This window comes from Eptatretus burgeri, chromosome 4, assembly GCF_056783735.1.
Source record: "Eptatretus burgeri isolate ZD-2024b chromosome 4, Ebu_testis_v1, whole genome shotgun sequence".
Taxonomy (NCBI): domain Eukaryota; kingdom Metazoa; phylum Chordata; class Myxini; order Myxiniformes; family Myxinidae; genus Eptatretus; species Eptatretus burgeri.
The window spans coordinates 12,959,231-12,983,209 of record NC_140964.1 but is presented as its reverse complement, the minus strand read 5'-3'; the positions used below and the strand labels follow the sequence as shown (position 1 = coordinate 12,983,209).

The 23,979-nt window shown below is 40.3% G+C and overlaps 1 protein-coding gene across 7 annotated transcripts in view; it reads right to left on the bottom strand.

The window, feature by feature from the left end:
• LOC147027498 (uncharacterized) overlaps positions 1 to 23,979 on the bottom strand; it is a 504,607-nt gene that overhangs the window by 428,273 nt on the left and 52,355 nt on the right. Inside the window, exon 1 of one of the 7 annotated variants that reach the window (XM_085876967.1) lies at positions 18,629 to 19,078. The exons of the other annotated variants lie outside the window; for them this stretch is intronic. Coding sequence (XP_085733093.1) covers positions 18,629 to 18,655 — 27 coding nt within the window. The 5' untranslated portion in view covers positions 18,656 to 19,078. Of the gene's footprint in view, positions 1 to 18,628; positions 19,079 to 23,979 lie in introns of those variants that run through there. 7 annotated transcript variants of the gene reach the window in all.

Here is a 23,979-nt window from a genome sequence, read left to right as displayed (position 1 = left end):
CCGTCTAGGATTGTGCCCAATAGCCAAGAAGACTGCTGAAGCAGCACCAACGCTCTGAACAGAGTCTGGTCCCAATCTGCTCCTCCTCCTATTAGCCTCATGGTGGTTACCATTTGCCTGTGGACAGGCAGCAACATGGCCTAACCACACATCCCAATATCAGCCTTTGGTGGCCCCACCAATGCATTTATGGCCAACGTGTGGAAGCTTAAAACCTTGCCCAGATTCTAAAGTACCTACACACAAAAATTTGGGGCCTTGACATGCTAGGGTTTGGCTGTGAAAGAGGAGCAAACAAACACATAAACACTTGAAATAATTTATAAGATATACCCACCGTTATCATAAACATCTCAATCACATAGTCTCATAATCAACTCCTTTCAATTACATAAAGTTTTCACTCCTTCAGCTCCTCCTCATAACTGAGTGTACACCTCCATTTCAGTCTCCATCTCTATATTTAGCCTGTCCTCCCTCCCTCCCTCCTCACCCCGAGCAGCAAGAGACAGGGTTTTGCAATTGCTTGTGTGTGTCTGTCTGTCTGTTCAGGCCATAACTTTTGAGGTTTTTTTCATAAAATTTTCAATGCTTTATAATAAGAATAGGGAGATGATAATTATGCATTGGGTCAAAATGTTAAAGGGCAAAGTCATAGTGACGATAAATATCCCTTATTAGCTCTGCCACAGCACATCAAGTGCGAGACACCCCATTTTTTGAATCGCTTTTGTGTATATTTATTTACCATTGAGCTTCAGTGTGTTCGTGCAGGCCATAACATTTTTACCAATTGAGCTTTTGTCATAAAATCTTCAACAAACATTTATTATGAGATTTTGGAGAACATAAATTAACAAAATAAATGGAATGAAGAGAAACGGGTTGAGATGGTTGGGTCATATGTTGAGGAAGGATGAAAGTGACTGGGTAAGAAGAGTGATGGAAATGAATGTAGAAGGAAGTATATGATGGGGAAGACCAAGAAAGACTTTGCTAAATGTGGTGGAAGAAGATAAGTGGGTAATAGGGGGTTTAAATAAGGGGAGATGCAGAAAAAAGGACAAAGTGGGGAAGATGGTCATGGGGCCTGCGAGACTAACCCCTGCTCTAGCGGGGCAAATGGCCATAAAAATGCCCGTTGTATCAATTAACAAAATGTGAAATCTTTTTTAAACTGCCGTTTTCGTCAAAATTGTTTGAGCACAAAGCGGACGCGAACGGGCTTTGCATTTTGAGATGTTTTCCAGTTTCGTTTTATGAAACAAATCTCATTTTCATTAATTTTTTTTGCTTCTCCACTTTTGCCAGTGAGTTTTTCCAAGTCTTTTGTTACTTCAAAAGTCTTTCCTGCAGGTTTTTTTAAATTCACTTAACCTCTTTTGTTCAATTGCAATCCAGATATTGTTATGTCTACCCATACAAAGCCATGGTGCATTCTGAAAGTTGGCATCATCAAGTTATTAATGGTCTTTTTGGCCCCCATTGGATTAGTCCGAAATTGAGGTTATGGATTTGGTCTCGATTTCGTGTCCGTGCGTCCGCAACCATATATCTCTGACATGTATGGACCGATTTTATTTGTACTTGGCAAAAAGACAAAACATGATGGCTTACATATGCATGTCATTTTTTTTCCAAGTTTAGATCCAAGATAGCCGACTGGCAGCCATTTTAGTTATTAAAAAACCCGATGTTTAACACATCCTCGACCATTTCTCGGACATGCATTTACCGATGTTCAAACTTGGCACACAGATAAAGCATGAGAGTTTGCGTAAGCACATCATATATTTTTGACATCAGATCCAACATGAGCGACTGGCAGCCATTTTCTTACTTAAATGTGTCCCCAACCATTTCTCAGACATGCATAGTCATATTTTGTTAAAATTTGGCACAGCACAGTACATGATGGCATACACGAGCACCTCACGTTATTTTGCGATCTGATCAAAGATGGCCGATTGGTAGACTGGAAGCCATTTTAGTTTACATACATGTGGGCTCGCCCTTAACTCCATGCAGCAAACTAACTAAAACAACTGGGGCTCTGACATTTATGTCTTTATTACTTGCTAATGTTAGCCTGGGTTTCATTTATCTTTATTGCTATGCCAATTTGATATCCACACTCATTAATTTTTCTGCGTTTTCTGCATATTTTCTCTCTGAATTTAACACATCAATGTATGGTTGGTACAAGTAAATTTGTTGAATAAGAAAAAAAACTACTTCATTAACTCGAGTCCTATTAAAATGAATATTAGTTAAGTTGAAAGGCCCAGAGAACAAATGGTCCACGAGATTCTACTGCTTTGTTGAAACTGAGAGAAGAAGCAATCTGGAATTCAAGCAACTGAGAGATATGAAAAGCAATCAGTCATTTGATTGCTTCCATAAAATGTATCACACAAACTTAACAACAGCAGAACTACCAGCATCTACATATCACATACACAAAATGGCAGCATTCTTGAGCACCACCCCTCCCCCTCCCCCCACCTGCAACAGCTAACCCTAACACCTCATCATACATTATCCTCCACAACGCTACTACCCTCACTTCTCAATGTAATTATTTTTCTTTTTTCCTTCCTTCTCTCAATTTTGAAGGCATTTTCTCATTTTATCCCTCCCCTCTCCCTCACTATTTTGGCAGTCCCTCCCCCCACCTCATACACATACAATGTGTAAATAGATCGGAAGCAAAATCACATCTTCCTTGGAATTGTCAGAATGCAATGTTCTTAAAAGACACAAAACAATAAATGGATGAAATGCACGAGTCATTTACCTTTACACATGCACAAAAATATACTCCTTACAAACAATTAAACAGCAGCTATTAACTTGGAAAAAACAAAAACAAATTCAATTCACAGTTCAAATTGTTTTTTAGTCATGTGTGTGCAAACCATGGTTATTGTGAAAATTCATCCAATAAGGAAAAGTGGATGTGGGCCATATAATGTTATAATTATCCTTGATATCCACTTGTAAATCACAACTCAAGTAATTTGAGGATGCGTCCACACAAGACCCATGACAAAACCCTGGATAAATTGGCCGGCGACCATGGTCTTGGAGTCTAGGTCATTTTCGGCATTGTGAGGCAACATTTAACACTGGTGGTCGTATGGCAGCTTAGCTGCCGGGGTAGCTATCATTTCTTGAAGCGCGACTGTGTCGCTGATGCAGTGCCCCTCTACCAGTACACACACTGGAACTGGTACTCATTTTGCCGACCTCGGAAGGATGGCAGACTGAGTCAACCCCCTGGTGTATTAATTCAGCGGCCGACGGGGCTTGAACTCAGGACCCGAGGATCCCAAGCTGCCACTCTAACCACCGAGCCAACATCAGGCTCATATTTAACACTGAACGCATTGACTCGTGCCACTGAGAAGGTTTGAGGATGGAGGGGGAGGGGTAAGTCAGACTAACGTTGCTACCTAGTAATGCTCTTCACAGTGTCACTTCGAGGGCAATGGAAGGTAACATCACATTGGACAATTCATGGAGAGACCTCGTTCCAGTCACCCAAGGGTTACAAATACTCATGGTGAGGATCGTTGACCTGCCACCTTCTTTTTCGTTTGGATGTAGCACAGGGCTTTGGGGGAGCATCATTGGCTGAGGGCGTGGCTGTGCTGCTGATACAATGCCCTCTGCGGGTTAGGGCAGGAATTTGTTCATGGTGCCGGCAATGGCTCGCCTACTCTTCACAAAGAACACCATGGGATCTTTAACATCCATCAACAAATGCTGGCAGATGGGATGCCCTTTTAACGCCCATCTGAGGGACGGCACACACATTGATGAATCACCCTGCCTGTAAATCACTGGAATGACTTTATAGCTGAGTCGGGATTCAAACCCAAGATAGACAGCTTAGAGGTGACTGTGCCTTCACCTCTAAACCATTCTGTCAGGCCTGACCTGTCACCTATATTTTTTGATTCAAGAGTGAGGTTCATGGAAGAGCAGGGTTGAACTCACAGTGGGGTCGTGGAGCAACAATTTGGCACAATCGGCAAGGAAATGAACAAACAAGAAAAAAAGAAAGAGTACAGGGAAGGAACTGCTGAAATCAGTAAGTAGGAGGATTAGATTAGGAAGGGGTTAATGGGCCGATAAAGATCATGGGTCAGGATTGGGAAGAAATGAGGTGAGAGTGCACTGCCTACTTGAGGGAAAATGTTTAATTGAAAAAATTGGAATTGGCAGAAGTTTCACAAGGAGAAGCCTGCTGGAAAGGGGCACGATCTGAAGGAAATGGAAAGGGGTGGAGGGATGAAAGAGTAGAGGGAGCAAGACTTGAAAAGAGTGGAGGAAAAAATTAATAAACCAAGAGACACCTGTCTCCGATGAGAAGCAATACTTTGTGGGAGATTGCAATGTTTGGATGCATCGTCTACATCAGTAATAGTTGTACAATTTTTCCAAATTTGAAATTGAAATGCAGGCACTCAAAAATAAATTACATCAGAACACAAAATGAATCGTATCAATTGCTTAAGTATCGCAGCTAAATTCAGCCAAACTTACTCGGGAAGCACTCAACCCTCAATTTCTTTCCCCATTCTTGTGATATATGAATTATTGGGGTTTTAATCAAAGCGAGGTGATGACATTTTGTTATACTGTACATCAAACAGTTAAAAATGTAATAACCTGCACTTATGAGAGGCAATGTCTGCAGGAAAGGCAGGAATATATATATTACAATAAAATTCCTCATTAACACTTTGCAGATTGCAATATCACAATATAATAAATTGATGAACTGTCTTTACCTCCATCGGTGATGCTTCAGGTTGGAAAGCAGTGTAAAGATGTTATTAATGCATGAAGCCTGGAGTCTCTGCTCAATCAAGTAACGCTTCATGAAATTAAACTCAATCCTAAGCCTCCTTGACTACACAATCCTCATCTGGAATATAATGAAGGCATACATTCTCTTTCTGTGTCATTAACTCAGTGTCATTTATCATTGCACTGGGTTGGACATGCATGTTATTTATTCTTGTTACTGATTTATAGTGGGTCAAAGGCTTATTATTATTCTTGATATTAGCAGAGTACCCGCCCGATGGGCGATCTTGTTCCAAGCATGCAACACATTCTTTTGACGCTTACCTTTATTTGGGCGGTGTATAGGCAACCGACAGCTCTGTACCGGCAAAAAATAATAATAACCCATGACGTTATGTGCATGTAGCAAAAACATACCGACTGTTAAAATTCAAAACACCTCACTGCACTGGAAAATGTGGAGACAGGATTACTGAACTGTAAATGGTGGAGACTTGTAATACCCTCCCCCATCACGATACACATTTATATGGAGAATTTGCATCCCCCCCCCCTCAAGACTACTGGCAAAGATAAAAACATGCTTATACATAAATTGGGGTCATGCTGATCCGATGCAGCAAGACTGGATGGAATCGGCCCACAACTGTAGTAGTAGTAGCGTGACAAACAAACACACAAACACCGGTCCGTGAATTATAGTGAGGATGAGGGAAGAAAAGGAGAAGTGATTGTGAATTTAACGTTCCATCTTTATTTATTTTTAACATTGTTCTTAACAAACAGGAACAGGAACAATGCATGCATGATAGGCCGAATGGCCTTCTCCTGCGCCAAAGTTCACTGCATATACTTGTGCGACGTTGTTAAGAACAGGAAGAAATGGGGAGGGAAGGACAGAGAGTTGGGGGTGAGGGGGCATGGAGTTGGGGGAGAAGGAGAATGAGACTTTGGGAAGGGGGAGGGGGAAGTTGAGGACTTCAAGAAGAAAGCAGAAGGGGATGACAGATTTGGCTTGGGGAGGAAGGGTAGAGAGGGGACAGAGTTGGGATTGAGGAGGTTTGAGGCTTTTTAGGGGGTGGGGGTGGAGTTGCGGACATTGGGTTGGGAGGGGGTTTCAGGATTTGAAGAAACGGGGAGGGGAGTACAGAGTTTGGGTGTGGTGGGGGGGCAGAGTGAGGTCAGAGTTGGGAGGGGGGTTCAGGACATGGGATTGTGTGTGGGTGTATGTGGTGGGGGGGGGAGGAGGGAGTGGCTGTGTTAGGGACCTGAAGTCACACTTTACATGATGCAGAATTTTGATGGGTCCGTGTTAGTCCTGTTGTGTCTTTTGGGTCCATCAGGTCTTTTGGGTCCTTTGGGTCTTTTGTGTCCTCAGGGTCTTTTTGATGCCCTGCATATTTTGGGTGCTCAGGGTCTTTTGGGTCTTAGGGGTCATTGGGTCACCTGGGTCCTTTGGATATTTTCGGTCTTTGGGGTCTTTAAAAGTCTTTGGGGCCTTTTGGGTCCTCGGGGTCATTTAGGTCCTCGGGGGGGGGGGGGGTCTCTTGGGTCCTTTGAGCACTTTAGGTTAAGTACTTCAGGTTGCAATTGTGGGTGATGTCAGGTCAGCTGTCCAACCAATGGGTGAACCAAGCCAACATACATACATACATACATACATACATAATCACATACACTTGCTCCATTTTATTTAGATTACGTATGCAAAAACGTCATCATTTTCACCCTGTCTACTTACCTATCGACATGTTCTGCAAATTTTTCTGCCATTCCCTCACCTTACTCCAACCAACTTTCCCGATACAGCCTTTTGTAGGGAATGGCATCCCATTGGAAGGGGGCAGGGGGTATTTTACTCTCAATTGCCTCACTGACTGGAGAGTGAAAAGCAATGTCACAAGAAGGTGTCACCAGCACCCAGAGTGTACTGGGAAGTTACATCCATCACCCCCCCCCCCCCAAGGTTACCAGATGTATATGTGTGGTCAAGTCGGTTGTCATCTCACGTCTCTGTCTGCATGCAAAAACTCCTCCATGAGCCATAATAGCTGTCATAAAAATAAACAAACAAACATTATAGCTAATGTATATGGCTAATATAATATGGCCAAGGGCTGACAGGATGGCTAAGAGGTACAAACACACGCCTCGAAGCTTTCCAGCCTGGGTTGGAAACCCGACCCAGCTATAACTTGTCATCCCGGTATTTCACATGCAGGGTCATTCATCAACATGTGCCGTCCCTTGGATGGATATTAAACTGGGAGTCCCATCTACTGACATTAGTTGGTGGAAGTTCAAGATCCCACGGTGTCCTTTGTGAGGCGTAAGTGAGCTATTGCCAGCGCCATGGCCATAATTACAAATTCCTGTTTGGATTCTCCAGTGAGAGTGCGGACCCAACCAGGATCGTAACCGAGTAACTGCTTCGGCAGCATCAACGCTCTGCATCGGGCATGGCACATGATGATGATGATGATGAATAGGGCCTAAATAAATAATATGGCCAATATAATAGCCAAAAGTATAATCAAAGAATATCACTAACTTTAATTATCTTGATGTGCAGATGGTTTGTTCTGGCTTGAAATGTCCAATGGTTGAGGTGTTTTTTGCATTTCATGGATAAAATAAAGTAATATAATAACTATTTCCTTATACATGGCAATAATGACAAGTTTTGTGATGTAAGGCCTTCATGATTTTTTCAGCCATGTTTTAGTTTATTCAGAATGTGAGTCAGGAACCCTCAAAATACCCTGGAATGTAATTTTGAGGCTTGTATTGTTTTCAGACCAGTACATTTTATCAACAAAATAAAAGCAGATGTTTTTTTGTAGCTGAATGGACAATAGTAGGACCAGGGTCCACAGCCTAAGAGTAAAGAAGAGGAGAGTTGGGACAGCTGTAAGACTGGGGTCTCCCCTCCAATTTTCTCTACCCCTGCTGCCAAACATAATTTCTGTGATGTTATCACACACACACACACACACACACACACACACACACACACACACACACACACACACACACACACACACACACACACACACACACACACACACACACACACACACACACACACACACACACACACACACAGCTTCTCCTGCATTCAAGTTCCAGGTATTTCCCTTATTTCCTTGTATTAATTAATAGGTGAGCAAAATTAATATTTGTCTTTTTTTAATATGTGAAATGTGGGTAGCACTGTCTTTTAATGGGCAAAAGTTGGCACCCATACCAAATTTGCCTGAGGTCATTAAAATCAAACCACAGTGTGGACCAAGCATAATATGTATACTCCAGCCATGCAGGTAGGGCAGGCACAACCCCTGCTAACCGAATGTCATTAGTGAACCAACTGAGCTTTAATTAACAAATTAACAAGTTAAAATGAAAAATGTCATAGCCCCCCTCGTTCTAGTAATTTTGCTGTATGGGTTTAAAGGGCTCATCCATATTTATGAACAAATAAAATGGCTGCCAGTCGACCAGTTGGCTATCTTTGATCAGATTGCAAAATAAAATGAGAGGCATGTGCATGCCATCATGTACTGTGTTTGTGCCATGATTGAACAAAATCGGACCATGCATGTCAGAGAAATGGTTGAGGACACATTTAAGTAAGAAAATGGCCACTGGTCAGCCATCTTGGATCTGATATTGAAAAAGAATGACATGCATATGTAAGTCATCAGTCCTCATCTGTGCGCCCAGTATAAACAACATCGAAAATTGAATGTCTGAGAAATGGTTGAGAACGTCTTAAGGGCAATTCCATGGTTAGTAACGGAACACTTTTGGGGCTATTGTATAACGTTCTGACCTGTGAAATGAAATTGAATGAGCATTTAATCTTACTAATGATACCAGCAAAGCTTATTGATTAGACCTTTCACCCATGTAAAGTAAAAAAACATTTAGACTTGTATTAGAGCAACAGTGAGAACTTTAATTTCGGTTGTTTAACGTTACAGAATATGGACAAGGATAAAAATGACAGATCTTTGGTCGAAAAGTTTCCTCACACAGGAGACATCTATATTAAGTTGTGTTTCTCCTTTCATTTCTTACTTATTAATCTTTGTTTTTGCATAGAACATTTATTGTGTATCCTCCTCGTTTTTATTTAAGACAAGAAAAACATGGTTAGTAACGTTACGGTTTGTATCGTTGGTTTGTCCGCTGTCGGTATAAATGATTATAGATCATTTTAAAAGTATTTATATAGTTTTTCAAGGAAATACCAGTATGATTTCTGCCTGGTATCAACATAAGGTCACAAAATGTCCACACAGGTACTAATTGTCATGTAAACTGTGTCATGCAAATGAGCACACAGGTGTCACATACTACACATTTGACATACAATGTATAATCACGCTGTCAGCAATACTGCAAGACCATTTTAGTCATGACTATCACTGAGATTTTTACATGAAATCATCACAAACAAGAAAAAATAATAATGAAGTTGGATGCTTAAGATGTATTATTTTATAAAACATGATATCGCCAGTGGTCAAAACTGCTTTCAAATTCCTATGTACCAATACAATTAGATGATTAAAATAAACAATAAAGAGATACAGCAAGATCTGCTAAATCTATATAATTACATTTCACTATGACTGCAAATCTGTTTTGATGTTTTCATCACACTATCTATTGAAATAGATTCATACTTCTGTATACTTAGGATAAAGAACTGTTATAATAGAAAACTGCAAGTGTGTGCACTGTAGCTGCATCAACAGCAAATCAAGATTGTATTCAGTTTTGATGTTTCCCCTTTGACCTGAACTTGGTATTTAAATACAAGCTGAAGATTAATGAAATATCACACTCACCAAGTGCTCTCAGATCAGAATTCCTGTTGTACATTTGTTGATATCGTGGGAGCACTGACTTCATCAACAGGTATGGCGAATTCCATGCAGACATGTAGTATCATACATGTGGTGCATGTAGGGGGATGCAGGAGTGCATCAAATGTGGATATGAAGTTTTTAGGTGCATTGTGGGTAATCTGTCTCATGCTGCCCTCTTTTGTCTGATTGTTACACTAATGACTGAAAAACTTTCTCCTGCTGGTCTACTGATATTCATACCAAGTGTATATTGGTTAGTAACATTACAGCTTGGTTAGTAACGTTACATGGTTAGTAACGTTACAGATTTTCACCTATGTTGTTTTTCTTATGGTACAGTTTCCACGAAATTAATTGGCACTGATAAACTCAGAATGGTACAGTTGAAGAAATTTTAAGATGAGGAGGTTCAAGACAATTTCTTTCTTTTCCTGCAAAAACAAATTGATGTTTTGGTTAGTAACGCTACATGACTCTGAAGGGGTTTGCGTTTTTACAAAAAGATGCATAACCCCATCAGAATCATGTATTTTGGTTTTTGGAGTTGAGAGGTACTTTCACTCCAAGATTAAAATTGCTTTAAATGAAGTGAATTATTGAAATCTTTCTCCTTTACTGATCAAAACAAGTTTTCATGTTTTTCACAGAAAATTTTGTTCAGAAATGTTAGAGGCAAACATGGTGTTCACACACATTACAACGGCAGAAACACTGGAACAAAACTTTTTTCAAGAACTTTGGCCTATATAGAATCATATGAACTAAAAATTTAGTGAAAATTCACAATTCTAAATTTTGAGGTCATGTCCACTCGATCATGGAATTGTTCTTTAACATCGGGTTTTTTTAACAACTAAAATAGCCGCCTGTCACCATCTTGAAACTGATCTCAAAATAAAATGGTGTGCATATGTAAGCCATCATTCTTTCTCTGTCTGCCAAGTTTGAACAACATCGATAAATGCATGCCCAAGGAATGGTTGAGGACCTGTTCAACATCGGGATATGTTTTATAACTGAAATGGCCGCCAGTCAGCCATCTTGTGTCAACTTGAAAAAAAAAATGAAGTGCATATGTAAGCCCTCATTCCTAACATCGGAGTATTTTTACAACTAAAATGGCCGCTGGTCGGCCATCTTGGATCTGATGTTGAAAAAGATTAACATGTATATGCTAGCCATCACTCCTTATCTGTATGCCAAGTTTAAACGACATCGATAATTGCATGTCCGAGAAATGGTTGAGGACGTGTTCAACATCGGATAACTAAAATGGCTGCCAGTCGGCCATCTTACATCTGAACTCGAAAAAAAATGACGATCTTATGTATACCATCATGTTTTGTCTTTTTGCCAAGTTAAGTATGAATAAAATCGGTCCATACATTTCATAGATATGGTTGCAGACGCACGGACATGAAAAAAATCAAGACCAAATCTTTAAGCCCCCGTTTCGGACTAAGTCCATCGGTAGCGAATAAATATAAGGGAATTCTCTTGGGCTAGTTCAAAAAAAAAGTTGCTTTCAAATGCACGGTCTGAACACACTTCTGGAATACCAGTCTTTATTCCTTAACGAAAAATTCTCTATCAATCTATCATAGTGTACACTGTATTTACTCAATCTATCATGTTGAACACTGTATTTACTTGATCTATTGAAGTGAGCACTGCATTTATTTAATCCATCACAATAAACACTATTTACTGAATCAATCACTGTGTACACCATATTTACTTGATCTATTATAGTTAACACTGTATTTACTGAATCTAGCATAGTGAACACCGTATTTACTTCATCAATCACTGTGTACACCGTATTTAGTTGATCTATTAGAGTGAACACCGTATTTACGTCATCTATTTTAGTGAACACTATTTTCTTAATCTATTATAGTGAACACTGTATTTACTTGATCAATCACTGTGTACACCAGATTTACTTGATCAATTTTTGTGAACACTGTATGTGTATGTGTATTAGGGTGGTCCAAAAACAGCAAAAAAAAATATAAAAATATTCAGATGTTGTCTCCACAAGCCTTAAATTATTCCACTATGATTCGGTAATGCACATAAAAATATTTAAGTTGATCGGAAGTGATTTAGAGGTCGTTCCATATGACGACTTTTAGTTTCATGAGATGGTTAAATTAGGGTATGGTCAGGTACGATTACGGGTACTTCTGGATGTCCGAGGTGGAAATGGAGTGCATTTTCGAACTCTATGGGGTTGATTTATTCCAAGAAATGACTGCACCGACATTACATTCACTACCATTTCGAAAATATGACCTAAAACAAGATTTATCATTACTGGAGTTGAGTAACTAATCCTACTCATTTCGATATTTTCTGATCTATAATTAATTTGTTGTCCGTCAACATTTCTTAGAGTAAATCGACCCCGATGAGTTCGAAAATGCAATCCTTTTTCACCCAGGAAGTTCAGAAGTCTACGGATTCGCATCTCATTATACCCTAATTTTTCAAACAAACTCGCATAACCCGCGCTCTGCGCGACATGTTGGGGTGGATGTGTTTGAGAAAGGAACTGATGCAGAGTATCAGTAGTAATTTACTTTAATGCAGTAAGTGGAATACGATTTCACTGTTTCAGAACCATTTTATTTCCCTTTTTTGTACCATGCACCTCATATGGTCTTTGAGATAATGTAAGCCGAATATCACGTTACTCGAGCGCAGAACAAAGTCGAAGATAGCGCGACACGAAACCACAAACTCGGAAATAATATATACGACTTGCATAACCCGCGCTCTGCGCGACATGTTGGGGTGGGTATGTTTGAGAAAGGAACTGATGCAGAGTATCAGTAGTAATTTTACTTTAATGCAGTAAGTGGAATACGATTTCACTGTTTCAGAACCATTTTATTTACTTTTTTTTGTACCATGCACCTCATATGGTCTTTGAGATAATGTAAGCTGAATATCACGTTACTCGAGCGCAGAACAAAGTCAAAGATAGCGCGACACTAAACCACAAACTCAGTAATAATAAATATTATAAGATGGAATTATATATATATATATATATATATATATATATATATATATATATATATATATATATATATATATATATATATATATATATATAAAATGCACTCCATTTCCACCTCGGTTATCCAGAAGTACCCGTAATCGTACCTGACCATACTCTAATTTATTCAGGTCATGAGACTAAAAGTCATCATATGGAGCGACCTCTAAATTACCTCCGATGAAAAAAAATGTATGCTCGTTATTGGATCATATTAGAATAATTTTAAGCTTGTGGAGCAACATTCAATTTTTTTCGACTTTTTTGGAGCACCCTTTGTGTATACATATCTTTATGCATCATTCCCATTCCTCTAAATTTTTCTGGGCTTATAATCTGCTCCCATTTTGCATGTACTTCAGTTATCTCTTATCTGATGCGGCACGTAGCTCCATCAATTTATTTTGCCTCGAGTTTACGTCTATGTATCTCTCTCTGTTATTTTGTGTGTTATCCTCCACACTGTTTCCCTCCCTCTTTTGGTATTTAATGATACCTTGTGTTTGTAGTTTTGACTCTGAACTGTATTCCAAATGTAAATTAATTTTCTAATCATCATTTTCTTAATGGTACTTGTTACAACTTGGAAGGCGATACTTTAAATGATTTAGATTTACCATATGATGGCTGCTTTTCCATCTTTTATATGAATTCCAGAAGCCATTGTCAACATTTCTATGATATTCAAGATTTTTTGTCCACCTTGAATCATTCCTTTTCCGCTTATGGATTTACTGAAACTTGGTTCAGAGAATCTCCTCCTCCATATATGAGAAAGCCTAAATACAACTTTATTCATTCTTCACGTTCCGATAAAATTGGAGATGGAGTTGCCGTGTTTATTAGTCGTCGTTTGAAATTTTGTGTACACAACGACCTAATGCCGTCTTCTGACAGCTATGAAAGCGTATTTATTGAAAATGAATGTGAGTTTTACAGTAATTTGACTGTATTTAATGTTTATGAGACTCCTGGTTCTCATCCTGAAAATTTTCAACAATGTCTTGATTTTTGTCTTGACGTTTTTGCTCTAGAAAATAAACTGTTATTTAATAGGAGATTTCAATTTCAACTTACTCAATTGTACGAATCATCAACCCACTGATGACTGTTTACACTTTTTATTCGTATGGATTTTATCCCCTGATTGACCAGCCAACTCGCTTTACCCTTCAAAGTACTACCCTTATTGGCAATATACTAACCAATATCGATGATGACACTTATGCAATATGCAGGTATCCTTAATATTGACATTTCTGATCACTTACCTCTATTCCAGATTACCCCTTCAATCCCTTCATGTTTTCTAAATTCTACTTCTGTTCAAAAGAGTTATGTCACGAGGGAAATCAACTACGGCACCTTGTGTTGCTTTACTGCAGATATCAAATCCATGGATTGGGGTGGGCGGGGGGGGGGGGGGGAAGAGTCGATAAATCCCATCAAGCTAACTCTGCTTACGATAATTTTCTTTCTCTTTTCACTAACTCTTACAATCACCATTTCCCACTTTTTACTGAAAAGAGTGGAAGAGGAAAGACCAATCATCCATCCACGGCTCACTCAGTCTTTTATCAACTGCTGCAATTAAAAAATAGGCTGTATCCGCACTTCTTACATGATCCCTCTGAGAATAATCGGCGACATTATAAGAGTTACCGTAATCTATTAACCACTACGATCCGACTTGCCAAAAAAAATTACTACATCAATAAGTTTAATATGAATAAAAATAACATGAAGAATACTTGGCGCGAAATTAATAAAATTCTTGGCAAAGACAATAAAAGCAGATATTCCGGAAGAATGCACTGATGGGCAGGAAATTTACTCCAATCCTGGGGATATTGCTAACTCTTTCAATTCTTAATTTACTAACATCGGTGCATCACAAGCTAATAAAATCTTACCAACCAATATGAACTTCAGGGACTATTTGCACAACTCCAGTACATCATTTTTTTTTTCATTGTACCAACAAATTATTTTCAAATAATTGAGACTGCCAGGAAGCTCAATAACACTAGTTGTGGCTTTGATGAAATTCGTTCTTCTGTGATAAAGTCTGTCATCTCTATGTTACTAAAACTCTCATCTTGGATGTATGTATGTATGTATGTATGTATGTATGTTCCCGAAATACAGCCAAAACGATACATGATAGTGCAAAAAATGTAGTGCTACCTTACTCACCATTCTCCTGCGGTGTGCAGTATCAAGTTTCGTTAAAATCGGGCAACGAAAAAATTATTAAAAAAATCAATTCCCGATTCAGGCAAGTAAGTACTCTTTGGGAGAACTTTATCAATGCAAACAACCTTAGCGGTATAGTTTGCTGGATATAAATCTCTGCACAACAATGATATAAATCAAGAACCAAGGTCCAACATACTATTTGTTAATATAATTGACGGTGATGAGTGCCATAAGAAAATCAAGTTATTCCCCAAACAAAACGGTCAGATATTCATTGGTTCTCTACATGACTTCAATAAAAATACGCCATTAGTAGTAGTTGGTAGATTGAAAATTAGTTGAAAGTGGGGAAAATTAGTTGGACTGTTTAGGATTTGATATTTGTTCATGGGTTTAGTTGAAAGTAGGAGAAATAGGAAGATTTTTTGGGGAGATTTTGGGTGTCAGTGAAAAAGTTTTTCCCTTTCCCCCTTTCACTTCAATGTAAATTTTGGGGTGTTTTTGAAGCCCATGATCCTAATACTCACATCTCCCAAAGACTAACGCATCTGGGCAGAGATCGACTGTAATCTATATTCAAGAAAGTGAATGTATATTCACTTTCTCTACCCACCTTACCCAGTCACACCCAACTGTCCCTGGACTCTGTGTCCTTTTCTCCTGACAAGGTGGAGAGCTTGCTGTCAAACCTCGACTCGGATTCTGCAACCGGTCCAGACGGCATCAGCCCACGTGTCATCAAAGCCTGCTCTTCTGCTCTTGCTCACCCTCTCTCTGTTCTATTCACCCTCTCATTTGCTCAAGGCCATCTGCCATCTGCTTGGAAATCAGCAAACATCACTGCCCTGCACAAAAAAGGTGCAAAAACAGATCCCTGCAACTACAGACCAATCAGCCTTCTCCCAATCATCAGCAAGGTTATGGAATCAATCATCGCTTCAGACATCAAATCCTTCCTCTTCTCCAATGGCTTGATTTCTCATCATCAATTTGGTTTCAGACCAGGTCACTCTACCCTGGATATGCTGCTTCTGTTCTCCCAACAATGGAAGGAGGTCCTCAATGCCAGACAGGAAATCTGAGCCATATCCCTGGATATATCACGTGCTTTTGACACAGTCTGGCACCCGACCTGCTCACCAAACTCTTCCTATGGTATCCAAGGCCATCTCCACTCATGGCTCGCAGACTTCCTCTCCTGTCGCAGTCAACGTGTGGCCCTAAATGGAGTTCTTTCATCCCCCCTTCCTGTCCAGGCTGGAGTTCCTCAAGGTGGCGTTCTGGGCCCTGTTCTTTTTCTGGTTTTCATCAATGATCTCTCCGACTCTGGAAAATCCTCTATATCTCTTTGCTGATGACTCCACCCTCTGCCGTACCATCGGTCATCCCTCAGACCAGCAAGCAGCCGCTTCTTCGCTCACAGGGTTCCCACTTATTTTGAGATGTCTTTTTTAAGGACTTTTTAAGGGCTGAAATAACCCCTTTTTAAGGACCACATCCTACAAATTCCAGGGGTAAATTGAGGTGAGTCACCTAGAAATTAACAAAGATAGTAAGTTTACAAAAAATCTATTTTACTTATGAACATACAGAACACAGCAGGAGCTTATTCAGTCAACAAGGCACAACGTGCCACACAGCCAATTGGCAAATTCACTTCACAGTTACTGTAGAATCAGCCAGGAGCAGTCACAAGTTTCCAGATGGCAGCACTCTCAATGTTAATGTGTTATGTTAAAATGTTATTGTAGGTGCTGCCACCTGCAAAGTTGCAGCAGCTCCTGAGTGCTTCTACACTACAGAACAGTACATTTTGTAAGCTACATGTCATTGTAATATCCAACTTCTCAAACTTCTTGTTTTTACCCACACATTCATAGAGTAACACATCAACCCTGTCATCTGCAACCTTGAAGTCCTTGAACCTAGAGTTCAGTTCACACCCTGCTACATCCTGCAGTAATTCTTTGTAACTCGCAACCAACATATCTACATTATCACCATCAACTCTGTTCAGTCACCAAATTTTCCAACAGGCATTTGAATTTGGACTTTGAGTGTTCTTGATCAGTCACCATCAATCTGGGATCCAGAGAAGCCATATTTCTGGCTAAACTATACTTAAGAGGAGACCTTTCAAAGATTTTGTTGACACATTTCCCCACAAATATCCTACATTCTTTTTTGAACTGAAACACCTGGCGTTCACTGATGGCCTTGGTTCTCAGGAGGGACTTCAGTTCACTCTCAGCCTTGAAACAAACTTCAATCTTATTGTTTTCTACCCTTTCCTTTTCAAGATCCAGCTTTAACAAGTCATATGCAGTAGAAGCATTTTGTAATGCAACTGGCTTAACACACCTCTCTGACAAGTCTCTCAATATCATGAACAAGAAAGGGACCCATTGGCTTGTCTGTTTGGTACAAGGATAAAAATGGTTCAACTGCACTGGCTACTGACCTGAAAAAAGACAGACAGTTTTGCAACAAATAGCTTATCATTCATTGCACAATGCAGAGTTTTGTAAGAGTTGCTGGTTGGTTTTGGCTTCTTCTTGCTTTCACATGCCTCAACAAATAACTTCAGGTGAGGCCACAATAGAATAACTCTGCTGCAGACAGGACCATTGTCAACCCACCTGTGCTTAGAAAATTTCAATGGGAAGTCTTTACACCCAGTTACATCAGTAAAATCATCGCGCCTGGCAGAGGTATCTTTCAACAGGTTGTATGGACTGGAGAGAATATCACCAAGATCCCAACCAGTCTCACGAGCACCGGTCTGGAACGCCCCATGAATGACATGGAGGCCACAGCTCCCAATATTCATCAGGCCCATATCACACTCATCCGTAATTTCTTTCCCCAATTTGTCATAAAAAGACCAATTCACTGAAGGGCTATCCATAGATACCTGCAACAAACCACTTCTACGTAGATTAGAAGTTGATGCATTGAAGTGTTCCAATAAATCAGTTGCAGCAGCATGACCAATGAATTGTGATGTTAGGTATCTAGTGTGGACTTGGTCATGGTGCCAAAGTCTGACATGAATGTATAATTGTTTATTTTTAGCCTTTGTGTTCATGCTTTCATCGAACGGCAAAACATATTCACTGTCTTTATTTATGAGACTCTTTCGAAGAGAAGAGAAGTGAGGAGCAAGCCCGAATTGGCAGAGATATCTACATTTTGTTTCACCGCAGGCAAATGTTTCGGCAACAGGATGCCCTTGAAACATCCTTTTAAATAAATCAGAAGTTCCCTCACACGAACGAAAGGAATAATACGACTCGACACATTTCATTGCCCACAACACTTCTGCTATTAGAGTCTGTGTTCCACCATGTCCAGGTCTAGAAGAAGCTGGCACTTGAACAGGATGAGCAGCAGCCTGAGGGGCAGCAGGCTGAGGAGCAGGGGCAGTACGTGCTGGATTTGCATCTGAGGTTGTCGCAACTCCCGTATTAAAATAATCTCCCATTCCACCCAAAGTTGAACCTACAGACCTCATAGCTGAAAAAATAGAAAAGTACCAGGTATGTATTTACATTGTAATCAAATACATACCAGATGCCATGCATACTGCGAGACAATTCGGTCAATCACTCAATGCCCAAAAGATCGTTGATCATATATCAAAATACGCAAACACAGTTTCACTCACCTTGCAGATGTTTTTGTCCTTTACCATGGACGGTGACGGCAGAAACTCCCAAGCTTTTCACAGAGAAAGATTTGTGGCACACACGACAACGAGCAGAAGATCGACATCCGGGATCTTTCTCCAACCATCCTTTGAATTCCGGTTTATCAAGCCAGGTAGCTTGGAAATAGCATTGTCCAGGCATCCTTTGATGTATTGTGCATATAAATTTGGGTCAACAAATTCTAAAAATGCCGATGATAATGGATATAATAGGCGTATTGTTCAGCTCTTTTATCGTGATGACAGCGATCACAATGGCGGCCGAAGTTTGCCGAGATGACCCGAATGCAGAAACGTGACCACTTTGGCAGCCGCGCAAAAACAAAGCCAAGTGCTCTGGCATGCGGGCGGGCGGGAATGAAATGCGACCATGCCGCTTCATCGGGAAAGTTTTTTTTCACGTTACTAAGTTCACGTTACTATTCACGAAAAGTTGACGTTACTATTTAAAGATTATTCCATTTATGGTATTGTAATTTCGTAAATACATTATTTATTTCGTAAATACACGATATATCGTAAATACGTAAATACATTATGACTCGTTTCGCTATTGGCTTAATCAAGGCACGTGCCGAAATATCGAAAGTTGTTTTTTTAATTTTTAAAAAAAATGTTTTTTTTTTTTTTAGCCGACAAAACCTTTAGGACGCTGCTCGCGGACACATTTGTCCTTGTTTGGAATACTAGTGCGAGGAAAATGAAACACCCTTCACCAAATAACAGGAAAATCTGATTTTTATTGACTTTTCAACATTTTCCTGAAATTTAAGGACATTTAAGTACTTAAATTGTACAACTCAGAAATGTTGGACTTTTATGGGTTTTAAGGACCCGTACGAACCGTGTCACTGCTGATCTGGATAAAATCACAAACTGGTCCAACACGTGGAACATGTCTTTCAATCCGGACAAATCTCACACTCTCACTATCTCTCTTCGAAAGGACCGTTTAGAAAACCCACCCATCCACTTTCTCAACAATCCTCTGGAAGAAGTCCTTTCTTTGAAGCTTCTGAGTCTCACTATCTGCCATGACCTTTCCTGGGAAAGCCACATTTCAAACCTCGCCTCCAAAGCCAGTCGCCGACTGGGAATCCTCCGTCGTGCAAGGTCCTTCCTCGGCCCACCTGAGTTCCTGACCACTTACAAAGCTTTTGTCCGCAGCCTGATGGAGTACTGCTCTCCCCTCTGGGCTGGTGCTCCTGCCTCCCACCTTTCTTGGCTTCACGCTGTAGAAACCAAGGCATTTCGGATCATTGGCATCTCCCGCAATGAGGCTGAGTCTTTGGGCCTCTCACTCAATCACCGCAGGTTGGTCAGTGGTCTTTCTGTCTTCTGCCGTCTCCTCTCCAGCCTCGCCCCCCCTGCTCTCTCTGCGATTTGTCCCCACTACATTTCCGCAGGGCGCTCAAGGTCAGCCAACAACCCCCTTCTGGTAAAACTACCAAAATCATGAATCACTGCTCACCTTCACTCTTTCATTCCTCTTTTTTCCTGCCTTTGGAATAAACTCCCTCACTCTATTCATTCCCATTCTTCCCTCCAGACCTTCAAAACAGCTGTTCACCACCACCGCTTATCATCCCCCATCCAAATCCTCGATCTTTTCTACCTCCGATAATCCACCCAAGCCCACCTCCTTCAAATTCCCTGCTTTCCTACCTGAAAGTCCCTGTAATGTCCATCTTCTATTCCCCATGTTCCCCATCCCATCCCTCTCCCTTCCACAGATCTCCAAATGTCTCTGTTCCCCACCATTTTGTCCTTCCCACTCCCTCCCCTCCTGTCTCATGCCCCCCTTGATGTGCGTTAGCTCTCATACGAACCTCGACAAGGTATGCAAAAAAAAATAAAAAAGAGGATAATAATGAGACCCTTCCGGCTGCTTCCGCAGGGCATGGGTGTTCTGGTTTAAGGAAATTTGAAATTTATTCGCAACAATTTTATGAAGAAAATCTTGGCATGATCAAATTTTGCAATTTTTCATGGTCCGCCCTGTAAAACAAATGCACTGTCTATCGGTGATGTCCACATAATGCCTGATCCACAACAACATATCAGGCCCAACACATTTTTGAAATATCATGCTATTCAGTAACACTTATCTTGCATACATGTACAAGCCCTCCATGTACCTTAAAAAAAATTACATGAAGAAAGAGCCACATTTGTCTATGTGTGTTGTCTTAACATGAGTTTGCTGCACTGTATTAAAATTATATGTTGATATTTAATCCTAAATTAAAAAGCTATTTGTTTCAAAATGCCAAACTGTTCGATTTTTTTTATGAATGAACTTGAAAATTACATTTAAAATGTTTGGTGGAATGGGAAACTAGACTATGTGAAGGCTCGTATCTGTCCGTCGACAGACAGGTAGTAACGATGGATAAAAGCAACAGTCAGGAGGCCCAATGCAGAATAGTGTACGACCCTGCTGATTCCGTGTTAGAATAGTGCAACAGGTGTAAATTGACTGTCCAGACACACAGAAACGTGAATCAACTTGTTGCCAACTCTGGATATGGATAGTATGGCAGCCATGACAGTTTACAAAATGGTCGCCATTAAATACACTTTTCGTCATATTTCAGCCACAAATTGACATGAAATTACAAAATTAGGGTCGATTTCCATGTTTTTGAGCATGCCTGAGCTGATGGGAGTATAGAAAAAAACATTGCTCCATCCATTTTCTAAAAATAATATGACTTGTTTTTCACTATATTATTTTTAAAGAAATGTTCAGGCTCGAATTAGAATGTCTGATTATACAAACCACAATCAATGCATTTTACAACTTTGCTATAAAATGAACCTAAACTACATAACTGTGTGTTTTTCTGTTACCCAGGACTAACTGAAAAATGAAAGCCGCAAGATTTCTCACAGGGGGTTCAAGGGATCGAGAAGAAGAAGAGCATGTAGACTGGAATAAATGCTTTATTTGCCAGGACAGTTCAAAAACTAGCAAGTCAACGCCACTTCGAAAGACTACAATCGTTGGTGTGAAAACTGTAGCTGAATGTTGCAAAGAAAGAGAGAAATATAATGACGCTAAATATGTTGACTCATTCTCAAGAATCAGAAAATATTCTGTACCGGAGCACGTCGAAAAGATTCAATGGCACAAATTCTGCTATAGTGACTTTACTCACGCACAAAAAATAGACAGACTGAAGTCAAGGATTCAGCCACAATCTGTGACTTACGCAGAAGAGATACCCACAACATCAGGTTCCTCAGAGAAATACCATGTCCCAAAGTCACTAAGATCCGCGCACAGCGCTATGGATTGGTCAAAATGCGCTTTCTGCCAGACTGACATTCCTGGAAAAGCTGGTGTCCTGACAAATGTTGAATTTGATCACACATCATCCAGGATGCTTAGTTTGGCCCAATTTGACCCCACCATGCGTCACAGGTTTGCAGGTGTTTCAGACTTGATGGCAGCTGAAGGTAAATATCACCTCAAGTGTTATGTTTCTTTTCGCAGAAAGTATAAAAAGGAGAGTGGAGAGAAAAACCAGTCTCCTGAAAGCATCTGTTTCAGAAATGTGATGAACCAGCTTGAGAAAGAGCTGCAGAAGGGACATGTGTTTACCCTCAAAAACATCTGGGAACACTACAGCATGCTGTTATTGAATGATTTTGGAATTGAGGCTGGAACCTACAAAAGCTACAATTTCAAGCAGAAAGTGGAGGTTCACTTTGGTAGTGACAAGGTGACATTCGTGCAGCCATTGGATGTCACAAAACCCCTCATAGTTGCGTCCTCAACTGTGACAAAGTTTGCCATGAGAACCGCCGTGAATGATTTATCTGAAGAAGGTGAAAGTTCTGAAGAAGATGAATTGGCCCAGTGCAGTCTGCCTCATCATGAGAACGAAATCCTGAGCTGGATCTTCAGAGTGGGCACAAAGATTTACAGTGACGTAAAACACTCTCCAGGGCATAGCATTATCGGTGGACTGAACACAGAAAATGCAGAGCAAATTGTACCTGCTTGTAAAGCTTCTTTGTGGTGGTGACAGCACTGACAAGATGGACAATGAAGAAGCGGATGAGACAGATACCAAGAACAAAGTTCTGAGCATCTGCCAAGACATTATTCATGTGGCTTCAGGAGGCAAAAAACTGACCCCCAAACACCTGGGCTGTTTCTGATGTGATCTGTTTCTCAGTCTGACCAAAGCTATTGAGAATCTGCCTCCAACTCGCGATGCTCTGATTCTACACATCAAGCGAGCGCACTACCAGACTTTTGTGTGGAGAAGAGCCTTGGAATCTGAACCACATCTACCTGCACCTGAGAACTGTGGGTGGGAACAGGTCGTCAAAGATGGCAACGAGACATTTCAGCCGCGACTCATGACTGCACAGCCTATTACTGCTTACTGTGTAGAACTGACGACATGCAAATGCCGTGGGTCATGCTCAACTCGACGGTGCAAATGTACACGGAATGGACTGCCTTGCACGAAAGCATGTGGATGCAAAGCCCTTTGTAGGAACCCGTTCAGTGTACAAGCCGATCAATAGCTCTGAAAATTGTACTTGGGTGTTCTCACAACACTTTTTTCTTCTGCAAAGCAACGTAATTTTGTGTTAGAAAGAATCTGACAGCTGTTGAAATAACCTTTGACTGACTGTAAACCCATCTCCATCAATAGTGCTAAACATTTTCTTTTTCACATTTGTTGCTCGTATGTGCATTTTCAATTTCGTCTTTAAGTTGTCAATTATGTGAAAAGTTGTGATCCAGTACAAAAATAAAGCACAAAATAGTGTTCCTCATGTCAGATTACATAGTATTTCACAATCATGACAAATTTCTGGCTAGTACAATTTGCAGTAAGAAAAAGACTAAATCTGATGGTGGCCATTTTGATTACTGTCATGGCGGCCATAATATTCAGATGCAGACTTGGCAACAAGTGGAACTAGACTTGGTCATGCCTAGACTCTTCAAAAACACCAGTTGCACCATTCTAACATGAAATCAGCAGCGAACCTATTTTCTAGGCTAGCTACAGATTTGGGCTTCAAGACTAACAGAATGTTCATCAGAGTATGCGAACTGCCGTGGGAAGCAAATCAATGAGGTTTTGAGCATTAACCCTTCATCTGAGCAAAACTCTGTATCAGAATAAAAGAGCTGTCTGAGAAAAAGACCCTTTGTCAGAGCAAAAGAAACGAAGGTTTAATGCCCAAAACCATCAGCCTTTCCTTGATCCTCGTGGGGATTAGCATATTCCAACCAATGTTCTGGTGATTCCATGCAATAACTAGAGAGTTCATAGAAC